The 12,027-nt window shown below is 48.8% G+C and overlaps 1 protein-coding gene across 7 annotated transcripts in view; it reads left to right on the forward strand.

Annotated features, from left to right (window-relative positions):
• LOC6500778 (sodium/calcium exchanger 3) overlaps positions 1-12,027 on the forward strand; it is a 35,634-nt gene that overhangs the window by 11,394 nt on the left and 12,213 nt on the right. For all 7 annotated transcript variants that reach the window (XM_032449763.2, XM_014911234.3, XM_032449765.2 and 4 more), the window contains exon 2: positions 714-2,837. In XM_032449763.2, the coding sequence (XP_032305654.1) occupies positions 985-2,837 (1,853 nt within the window). In that variant the 5' untranslated portion in view covers positions 714-984. The remainder of the gene's footprint in view (positions 1-713; positions 2,838-12,027) is intronic.

Below are 12,027 nucleotides of genomic sequence, written 5' to 3' on the forward strand. Positions count from 1 at the left end.
GAATTTTATTTCATCGCTGTGTGGATCTGCTTTGGATTTCCTCGGAAAATGTACTTTGTTTGCCCGTAGTTTTCCGCCAGCTCTGGCTCTGGCGAATTTATAGCTGCATTTTGTTTATGTTTTATGCTGTCTATTTACGAATTTAATTTCGTTTTCGTGCAAATACACAAAACAGCTGAACACAAGTCAGTCTGCCTGGCAGAGCTCACAAAGCGGGAGTGGAACAAAGGCAAATATCAAATAAAATTATGAAACATTCTTGGTCAATTTAGCAATGTCCTGGCCAGAAATACTTTCAGTTAATTAAATTTCTTCTCCCATTTGAGGGGACATGCCTTCCCTTCTGCAGGACTCAAATAATCAGATTATATTGCTTTGTATTCATTTAACTCTAGAGCACTTTTTCCTACAAATTAGTATCTGAATTTTTCATAAATTTTTGCTTTATTGGAAGATGCCTCTTTGGGGCTTGGATGCTGATCTGGGTGGGCACTTGTAGCGACTATTTGCGTGTCTTTGCAACCTTCGCATTGGCATTGCTTGGATGTTTTCTTTGGTTTTTGTCATTTCACGCCATGGCGACACACTCGTGATGCAATGCGCCCGAAATAGTCAGCACGAGAATAGGTCTCTGAACAAGAATAAGACTGCTCCCAAATGCTCATAATAAACCTCTGATGCCTCTAATGCCCCCGATTACTTGTCTCCCACAGGTGCAGCGGCCCTACTGCGTCAGAGTGTTGAACGAGAATGCCTCCGCGTGGTAGCACGTCATAGTGTCACCATCATATGCAACTAGAAACTAGCAGCAGCACCACCACCACCACCACCACCACCAGCACAAAACCACAGCCAAATCGAACGCAACAAAGCTTCCAGAGACAGGCCAAGAGGAGGAGAAGATCCCGCTTCCAGGAGAAGTAGTACCCCCAAACCCAATCTAATCTAACACTTTGTAGAACCAGTTACTAGAGACGCAGTACCATGCAGCTGCTCCTCAAATCGATCTTCACCTGCGCACTATTCGTGATCTTTGTGTACGCCACTGCCCAGTCGCTGGCGAAGGTGCAGCAGAACGACGAGCGGTACACGCTCCTCAATGGGACGAGCAGTAGCGGGAGCAATCTCAGCCGGGACCACTTCCTCAGCCGGCGGCTGCGGCAGGCGGGTCAGGGCGAGGAGGGCGAACAAGGGGCGCCGGTGAGGATCGACGACGAAAACAAGGACGATCCACTGCAGGCCTCCGGTCCGGAGGAGGAGGAGCTACGCGAGTGCAGTGAGGGCCTGGTCCTGCCCCTATGGATGCCCCAGCGGAACATTTCCATAGGCGACCGGCTCGTGCGCGGCTTCGTCTATTTCCTGCTATTGGTCTACCTGTTCGTCGGTGTCTCCATCATTGCCGACCGCTTTATGGCCTCCATCGAGGCCATCACCTCCATCGAACGGGCGGTGGTGGTACGCGGTCCCCACAACGAGAAACAAGTGATGCACGTCCGCATTTGGAACGAGACGGTGGCCAATCTCACGCTGATGGCCCTGGGCTCGAGCGCCCCCGAAATCCTGCTCTCGGTGATCGAAATCTACGCCAAGGACTTCGAGAGCGGTGACCTGGGACCGGGAACCATTGTCGGCTCTGCCGCCTACAACCTGTTCATGATCATAGCGGTGTGCATGATCTGGATCCCAACCGGCGAGGTGCGACGCATCCGGCATCTGAGAGTGTTCACCGTGACGGCCGCATTCTCCATCTTCGCCTACGTGTGGCTTTGGCTCATCCTGTCCGTGTTCACGCCCGGCATCATCGCTGTGTGGGAGGCGATCGTGACGCTGCTCTTCTTCCCGCTCACAGTGCTTTGGGCGTACATTGCGGAGCGGCGGCTGCTGGTCTACAAATACATGGACAAGAACTACCGGGTGAACAAGCGCGGCACCGTCGTCGCCGGCGAGCACGACCAGGTGGAAATGGATGCGGAGAAGGGCGGACCTCGGGGCTCGATTTCGACCCCCACGACGCGGGGCGGCGAAGCGGAGGCTTTCGACGAGGCCCGTCGCGAATACATCCAAGTGCTGACCGAGCTGCGCCAAAAATATCCCGACGCCGAACTCGAGCAGCTCGAGATGATGGCCCAGGAGCAGGTGCTGGCGCGGAGCAACAAATCGCGCGCCTTCTACCGCATCCAGGCCACCCGCCGTATGGTCGGCAGCGGCAACCTGATGCGCAAGATCCAGGAGCGGGCCCACAGCGACCTAACCGAGGTGAAGGCCCAGCTGCACCCGAGCGAGGACGATGACGGCGACGAGCCCACCCGCGTCTACTTTGAGCCCGGCCACTACACCGTCATGGAGAACTGCGGCGAGTTCGAGGTGCGCGTGGTCCGACGGGGCGACATCTCCAACTATGCCACCGTTTCCTTCGAGACCCAGGACGGCACCGCCTCGGCCGGCACGGACTTTGTCGGCAAGCGGGGTCAGCTGAACTTCCCGCCCGGCGTCGACGAGCAGCGCTTCCGCATCGAGGTCATTGACGACGACGTCTTCGAGGAGGACGAGTGCTTCTACATCCGTCTCTTCAATCCATCGGAGAACCTAAAACTGGCCGTGCCGCAGATCGCCACTGTCATGATCCTGGACGACGATCACGCCGGCATCTTCGCCTTCACGGACTCAGCCTTCGAGATCTCCGAGTCGGTGGGTCTTTACGAGGTAAAGATTATGCGTTACTCGGGAGCCCGCGGCACCGTAATAGTGCCATACTGGACGGAGAGCGGCACCGCCACGCCGGGCAAGGACTACGAGGAAACACATGGCGAGCTCGTTTTCGAGAACAATGAAACAGAGTAAGTTTTAAATTGATTGATCTATTTTCAAAGCTATTTTATTTAAGTATTTATGCTACAGTTTAGTTATAGACCTAGTTAGCTAGTTAGTATGTAGTCAGACTATGAACTAAAGCCAAAGCTAATGAACTAGATGTCTTGGAAAGTTCAACCTTAAAGGCCTAAGAGAGAGACCTTAAAGAGACACCTAAAAGTCACCAACTAATTAGTGTTGTTGTTTTTGAATCGAACTCCCGAAAGCCCTTTCTCATTGATGGCATTAGCCGACTTAACCCCAAACTTGGTGACCCAGAAGTTTTATTTTGATGTGTTAACAAAAACATAAAGTGGGCCAAGTTGTACCCATAAGTGCTACGCCCCCTGCTTTTTAAGCGGCACATCCCAACAATCGATGTCACGCAATGCGAACGATATCCCGGCGGTATCCTTCGGCAAACTTGCAATTTCCGCCCTGGGAATAGACAGGTCGTCGGTGCGTGAGCGAATGGCCCGCGAATCGATTAAAGTCGGAATAATTGGGGCTTTTAATTGCCAACTCTGGCAGCTGGCAGCCAATTGCCAACCTGCTTTCGCCGGAGTTGTGCCAAAACACCTTCCATCCTCCATGAATCCATTATGGCTGCAAACAAATATACGAATACATCCTGCTGTGTGCGTCCGTAGCCGGTGGCCCAATTGTCCTGGCTGGCTGCGTGCTGGGCGGCATCCCCTCCAGACATTAACGCCCCACAGATACGCCCGGAGTTGTAATTAATTTTGCAAAATTTATTCATTTTGACAAACATTTGGCAGACGACAGGCGCACTCAGTTAACTGCTTTTGCATATGTTTTTGCGGTTTTCATGGGCATGTCCGAAAGCCCCAAAACACGCAACTGGGCCACATAGAGCCCGGCCAGCCAACATACACTCTGTATGTACAGGCGAGTCTATTAAAGTCATTCCATTCCAGCTTTGGACTGGAATCCTGGCCTTTGAAGATGATTTATGGCCCGGGCGAATGGCCGGCATATGTTAGGAATTAGACCGCCCGAAAATCTGGCAACAGGGTTCAGTTTGATGGGACTAATCATGATTTACTTACTGACTTAATTAGCTTATAGACAGAGTCTTTTACACTTCCACAAAGGGCAGGAAACTTTAATTTGTATCCACCAAACTGTGCTTTCTTTTTTTCGAGTGCAACTAGAGTTCATTATGGGCGGCAGTCCTTCGACGGGGTGTCTGTCCCTCCGCGCCACAAAGGCCCTTTCATCCCTACCCCGAGGCTGTTTCGCGCAAAATTGTTTGAAACACGTCGCATGAATTTTTGAGGCTGTCTCTGCATTATTAAGTAATAATGTAACGAAAGCGGAAAGGACAATTAGAGGCGGGCACGTTTTTGTTGTAAGTTGGAGGAAAGCTCTGTTGCATCAACGGGGGAAAACTTACAGGAATTAAGTGGCAACGACGCCGTGCGGCATTATTTCCCTCCACGACTTGGGCATAGTGTGTGTGATGGCGTGTCCTGGCGAAACGCTCCCCGAGTGCTCGTTAAACTGGTGCTGGAGTCAGTGCTTAAACTGTTTTCCCATTCGCAATGACAGTTGGAACACTTTTTAATGTCCTTGTCCAGGACATAGATGCAATTGTGCCCAGTGTCCTATGTCCTGTTTCCTGTGTCTGTGTGGCAATTATTTGGCAACTTTTAAAACGTTTCATTGTCGCCACTGCTCCTGGGTGAGTAAGTGCACGTCCTTGTGATCCTGGCGGGCCTTTTGTGTAGCGTTTACAGCCACTCAAGTTGAAGGGAATGCTCGCCTGAATGCCTTGCGGTGCCATTGGTAATAATGTTTGTTTTAATGCTGCCAGCTCTGCTTGGCGCAATGCCAACTCCCACACACATCGATGGCATCTCCGGGGCATCGGGGCACCGGCACACGCTCTCCTCCTACGTCCTAGGTCCTACTCCTTCGTGGAAATGCCGTTGCCATAAACTAGGACCGCCTCTTTTCCTCGCAATTAAACGTGTTTTGATGTATTTTTAAATGGCCATCACTTTAAACGGTTGCTTTAAAGTGACCTAAATTTAATTTCTGGCCAATGCCCGGCTTTGAAGTTGATGCGTGCGGCTGAGACTGGGTCTGGGACTGGGTCTGCAATAAATTCTCCTGCTGGGTCGCCAGTAGGCCTGCTCGCTTTTCACTTAAATGAAATCAAAATCCGCCCCTTCTATGCACACCCACTCCCCCACAGATACCCACAGACATTTGCCGGCTTTCAGCCAGTTCAGTTTTTAGCGGAAATGCGCAACAGCAGTAGCAGTAGCCATGTTGCCGGTCGTCATAAAAAACAGCAGCAGGAGCAGAAGAAGGAGCCGGAGTAGCAGCAGAAGCAGTAAGAGCAGCAGTAGTTGCGGGTAATGCCATAAAAAAAATCTGAAGAGGCGTGTGCGGCCGAGGGACCTGGGCTACAAAGTGCCAACACTGTTGCATAAATTTGTATAATCTGCTTGGGGCTGGAGTTGGGGACATTTAGATTGAGTTATAGGGCCTTAAATAACCAACACTTGCAACGCTGCAGAGTGGGCAGAATGGAAAAAAAGTGTATGTATTTGAAAAGCCATTGCCTACTTTGCTGCGCCAATTTTGGGAGGATATGCCTCCGGGGGCCGAAAAAGCAACGTTTCCATTAGTTAAACCAGACAGGTTTTCCAGACAACTTTGCTGTGCGTGGCATTTGTTAATTAGCCGTAATTTAGGTGGCTTGCCACATGGCCTAAATGCTGCTCCTTCTCCTCCTGAGAGAGACATTAAGGATTCACTTTGAGAGCTGAAGACTTTCGGCTTCGCCTTCGCTTTCACCTTTATGATTTTTATTTTTTATGGATGCATAGGCAAGCCAGAGCACATAAAAGTCAAACGTAAGATATGTACAAAGGCTGAGTACAAGAACTGTAGAGATACGAACAAATATTTTATTAAGCACACATAATCTAAAATTGAAATTTATGCTATTTCCAGCGGGCCATAAACGGGAAGGAGGACGAAATCCAACCAACTTACAAGTTATCATCGTCGTGTGCGGCTCTTGCTTTCCCTTTTCATGTAGCATTTCCTGTGGCCGGCGGGCAAATTCCCGGAATGGCCCAGCTGCTTAACTGACTGACAAGTAAGCGAAGTCTGCCTCCGAGTGCTTGTTGCCTCCGCAGCGGCCCCTCTGCTCGGAGCGCGTCTCCCTTTTGTGGCAAACTACCTAACTGCCAGCCATTTCCCATCCATGTAAGCGTGAAGAGGGGCAGAAACCGCAGTGCCCCCGCCTCGGCAACAGCACGGCCCGTTCGGGGGCACTCAGGCGCTCTCCAAATCCCGGCTCGGTTGTCAGGACTCTGCCAACCTGGGAACAAGGAGCTGAATCCTTGCGGGAATATTAACCGCGCCAGTGATGCCAAATATAGAATAAGCGAAGCTCACAAATTCAGATTCCAAGTCCTGCCTTAAGCCCCACAAGGACTAGGAACATGTTTCTTTCAAGTATTTTCTAGCTATTGGCCTTATTTGTTTGGCTATAAGGTCTCCAATTTGGCAGCTCACTCTAGCGTCTGCCAAGAGACTCCTAAAAGCCTTGATAGGATACAAACTGTGGCTTTCCATGTGTGTTCCTTTTAAAGCTCCCACAAATACAAATTTGTTTATGGCTTAGAAGACACATCGAACGGAGTCGGATTGCTGGCAATGGAAGGAAAATAGGGTATCTGCTATTCGATCTGGACAAGAGGCCAAAGTTTTTTATTTGCGATTCAATTTGCTTTGGGCCTCGTCCCGGGTCCTTGCTCCTCCTTGCCTTGGCATATAAATTACCAAAAGGACGGCAACAGGCAGTTCGCCCCTTCGTCCGTCCGCCTATCTGTCTGTTGGGCTCTTGGTCGGTTCGTCCTAGCCAATGTCTATTGTGGAGCTGATTCTTGGGCTTTGGGCTTCCCATGTTTATCTGGATGTCGTTAGCATGAACTGGGCCCCAAGTTCCGGGTTCATCAAGAACCTTTATTTTGCTTACTTTTGTTTTTATTTGACTCGTTCTCGTTCTCGTTTTCGCGCTTGTTGTTTCTGTTATTTTCATTATTATTATGACATCAGAGGGGGAGAACAGCAACAAGGACGGGCATTATTATCCAGGGGCATCTGTTGCTCGAAAGGGGTGCTCAGCCACCTTGGCAACTCCTTCAGCCTTTTGGCCCAAAAGTCTTTAAAAAGCGCCTTAAAGTACCGAGAAAGAGCAATAAAATTGCGATTTGCCCGGTAATTGCTGCACAAATTTAATGAAATCTAGCCACCTCCTCAGCTCCTCACCTCCGGGCAAAGTTTTCTAATAACGGAGAAAGTACTGGTGAAAGCGGCATTAATTTTGGAAAGCAATTTCCCAGACTTAAGCACTTTAGCCAGCGTCAATTATAAAAATGTTTATTTTCGCAAAATGTCAAGCTCGCCTAAAGGTCAAATCCATTTGTTATTCTCCAGCCCAGTTTCAGGGAAGATGTGTATTTCTCCTCTGAATCTCAGAAGTTCGAGCACTGACTTTGCATTTTAAAGAGTGTCAGGTGGCACAGGTGTGTGCTGAGCTGTTGTTAGCATGTTGTGGCATATCAATCTGTGGCTGATTTATGTTTTTGAAAAGCGGCAGCCCAATAAAGCAGGAATGCCAGGGCCAGCTGGCAGTGACAGAAAGCCACCAACCAGGAACGACAAGTGACGAGTCGAGTACAAAGCTCACAGCTTGCAGCCAGTGTCAAAGGTCAGGCAGCCTCACAAACACAAGGCTACCCACCTAACCGCAGATGCACACCACCCACACACATGTCAGAACCAATTGCGAGTTGTGGAGGAGGGCGCTTTGATCTCGGCGCACTCGTTTGCGTCTTCATTAAAACCTTACCTTAATGTGACTCTCGGCGGCACGGACCCGAAAAACAAGCTAATTATGAGTGGCTGCCATTAAAAATAGTCTGCCAGAGGAGCCGCTATCTACCGTCCAATTAAGAATGCACCATAAAGTCCCCAAGAGACCGCTTAATTGGAAAAACTGGCGTACTCCATTCCGGTTAGAGTGTGCACTCTGGAAGCCAGCAACCAGGCCAGGAGTGGCGTATTCATTTGATTTGTAGATGCCAAGGAGCTTGGCCTTCCACTCGATTTGCATTCGATGAAAGGTCAAGGAACAAAAGGCGAAAGGACCGTCCTCGTTATCAGGAATCCGCCCTGGCGTCCCTCTAATTAATTGAGCAGTGCCCTGGCACGGGCTTTGTGTGGAAAGAACTTTTCAAAGTCCCATGACTCACAAAGGAGGAGCAAAAGGACTCGACAAGGAGCTAATGAATGCCGCTCGGTCGAAAACTTTGGCTTATGAATGCTCAGCCCAGTTAAGCAATTACTTAAACTTTTGCAATTACAACTCAATAAGTAGGTGATTACGGCCCAGCCAAGCCTTCATGTTCCATCATATCCGTCGAAAATGTTTCCTCCCCGGCGTGTTTACTTTACGGCCGTTTAATGAATGAATTATTACTCATACGACATGGCGGCCGGGCTATCTGCTAGCATCTGTTTAGCCCATCGGAGCCCAGAGCCCCGAATCGTCTAAATAAAAACATCAAAAACGAGGCCAGGAACTGCGAGGGCGAGCTGCGAGTTTGTTTAGTGGCTTTACGACCAAATCTGGCCACTTGCACACGTGCTGGCCGCTGGGAGATGAACTTGTGTGTGGTTGCGGCCAATTAAACGCTAATTTAAAATTCCAGAAAAACATCTCTCTCACGTTTATTTACTCTGCGAACTCTTGTCATGGTCAGCTTTGGTTGTATATTGTCGGACTGTTGCCTGGAAGGGAAAGGCAACTTGGAAACAACATCAGTTGATTTCATATCGTCTTTTATTGGCTTGTTTCCTAAAATGTGAATCAAATCAAATCCAATTGCGGGCAAGATAAATATTTGATATGTGCTCTCCTCAAAGAACGGGGAGGTTATTCCATTGTTTCTTAAAATAATTCAAGACAGTAAGCTTGATTAATGAGATAAATTTAGAATGCTTGTTTCACAGTACGTGCTTGGAACCTATATTTATTATTATGCCTCATAGCTCGTGTCAAAATCATATTATTTGTTTTATTAAATAACCTTTCCAAATACTTCTATTTGAACTACAAACTGTTATCTTTAAAAGTGTTTTGTGGCAAAACAGTGTTCGTTTTTAGTTGCAAACAATGGGGGTAATATGACATGGCATTATTTTGTTATCCAGCATGACAGGGTGCCCCACGACTGTGGCGACACGTGACTAGGGCCCGCAGGGGGCCAGCCCCGACCCTGCCACGAAGACTGCTCCTGCCACCACCACCTGAATGCCACATGGCAGCCGCACCACCCCAGCCCGCATTTAGCTGGCGGGTTATTATTTACTCGATTCGATTGTCGCCATTGTCGGCGGGCAGATAGTGTCTTTGTTTCTGGTGTTTTTGTTCATTTCGCGCCTCAACAAGTATAATTTGTTGTCTTTGGCGCAAGGTAGCTCATTGTTTTGTACTCCGGTCACGCTCATTTGTCCGACATGCATTTAATTTGCTGCTATCTGAGTTTTAAGATCGCCCCACCTCTACACTCCCGGCGACAGGTCGGACGTTCAAATACGGTTTTCCAGGACAGTGAGGTTTCAACTTTAAAGTTGAACTTTAAGCCTCTGCCAGCTAATAGGCACAATTAGGCTTAGTCTGACGGCCTAGTTGCCCCTTTCCATGTTGGCCAGATTGTTGAAATGTTTGCACAACTCAAACAAATTGACATTATGATAGACTGGCTCCATTAGGGCTCAATTTAACTGCCAGTAGCAGTCCGTGGAACTCATTACAGGCCAGTTTGGAGCCCGGGCACGATTAACTTTTCAGCTCTCCTCGGATATTTTCAATAAATTTTAAATGAGCTTCGCGTTTACTCCGTCAATATTTGACAGCCTTGATAGACTGATGTAACAACAGCCCCCGACTAGTGGTTTTTTCAAAATAAACACAATTTCGATTTCAATTTATTAAATTACGGCTACTGCTCTTGACCTTTGCCCCTGGCCGGCGGCTCTCAGTGAGCGAGTCCTTGATGCCCTCACATGCACGGTCTGGATGCAGAATTATTGAATTATTAATTTGGGATACAAGTGCCCGAGGGGTGCCGGTCGTTAGCACCTCTCGAGAGGCGCATTCCTATCGCTCCACGATAACTTCTACGTGCCAACCATTTACGATCAATGAAATCCAATTCTCAACCTCTTTTAATTGAAATCGAGCGACAACTAAAGGCCAGCAGTCGCTCTTAATTGAATTCCCCAAAGTGGCAATCAATCTGGCGCCAGGACTCTGCAATTTTCTTGTTGAATTTCCGCCCGCACATCCTTTTGCATTTTCCTGGAAATTCCATTAAACACCAACGCCTGGCGAAAATCATATTAATAATTATTGAGAGCAGGAGGGAGAATTATTAATTGACTGACCAGCCGCAGGAGCTTAAATCTAATAGATGCACATCGCATTCAAATACCAGGAATGAGTTTAGCCCGCCGGCTTCCTGCACTCTATTGGATTTTCCACTATGCCCGCCGGCTTCTCTGTACCAATTTCAAATTTCAGTTTTAAGTTTTCACTTTTCAGCCTACAGTCTGGGTTTTCCATTTCCCGCAGTGTGGCAAAATGAATTCCGCACCCAGGTGACTCGGACATTTTGCCTTGAATTTGAATTTAAAATTCAAAACCTAAAACGCCACACGGCTGCGTCCCAATAATATGATATGCAGCAGCAACGTCATTCAAAAACGGGGAAAAAAATACTGAAGTGGGTGGGATGGCGCTCTGCCCCCGTTCAGCTGGGAGTGGCGTATCTAACCCACAAAAGGCACAAGTTTGCCAGAGTTGGCAATTGGGGTTTAATGGTTAGTCCCGCCCCAAAGCCCCTTTTTTCACCCACCGCCAGGGACCCGTACGCTCTTCATTGCTATGCAAATTGCTGTATTTTTCTTTAATTTTATTTTCAAGCAAAAGTTGGGACCCCAATCCCCGGTAGCCCTCTCTGAATACCCTCTCTCTGTAGCTGTGAGGGTTGGCCTCCTCCCTGCGTTGACTAAGTAATGTTATTATGTGTGCTTGACCATATGGGTATTCCGGGGGATAGGAGACAGGGGACCTTGGATTGGGGCGCTTGAAATTCAGTGAGTTTGCGTGACGAGAAAATGGGAAACCAGGAGCCAGGGCAGGTAATTGAGCCGCTTAGGACTCGAGCTGGAGCTGGAGCTGGGAAAGCAAGCTGGCAGGAGCCCCGGAACCGGATCTATCCTATGGATTATTAGCCTGAGCTCTGTGGCATCAGCCCGTGTGTCTGAGGCTGAAACAGACACATCCAGTCTGGGAAGGTGGCGACTGTAATCGCCGGATTACAAGCTCATCTAACCAAATTGTCGGAGATGGGCTCTGAGCTGGGAATGTGGTTGGGTTAGATGTTCTACTAGCTGGCTCTAATCCTGTACGCTTCCCTAACCTTGAGTATTCGGAAGAGTATCCCTATTTTAAAGTTTTATTCGCCCGATTGCACCTGTTGGCCTCGCAGGTGCTTTGGCCAAGAAGCAGCCCAGACTGACCCGACCGTGGCTTTGACCATGCCACTTATTGGTCTCTGTCTCGCTTCTGGCCAGAACGCCTCCTCCTTGGCCCTCTCACTAGTTTTGCAAAATCAATAGGCGCGTTACACGTCGCCGTTCGAGGGGATTAGATGCGGGTGCTTTTGGCCAACAATGGAGGCCCAACAATGGTCGTGGCCATTGAAATCAAACGGCGGAAGTGGTTAGGGCACAGGCAATAGAATGAAATTAGCATTGAATGGCAGGGCAACTGGGTGGGTGGTTGGTCGATTCAGTATAGTTTCTATATAGTTTTGCGGCATTGTGGGCCCAATGAGGGGAAATGAGGTCTCGGCTCACGCGACACACTAACATGTTTTCCGTCGGTCGCTGTTGCCATTTCTAACACATGAGTGTGGCAGTGGCAAAACGATATCCGTATCCGTCGCAAAGCGTTCAATCGAATCGGAAATTGAGGTGGAAACGCTTTGGCATTCGACGAATCCTTTTCAGCGACGAAGCCAATTTGCGAGGCCAATTTTTCAAATTAGTCAGCCCAGCGAT

The sequence above is a fragment of the Drosophila ananassae genome, chromosome 2L (assembly GCF_017639315.1).
Source record: "Drosophila ananassae strain 14024-0371.13 chromosome 2L, ASM1763931v2, whole genome shotgun sequence".
NCBI lineage: Eukaryota > Metazoa > Arthropoda > Insecta > Diptera > Drosophilidae > Drosophila > Drosophila ananassae.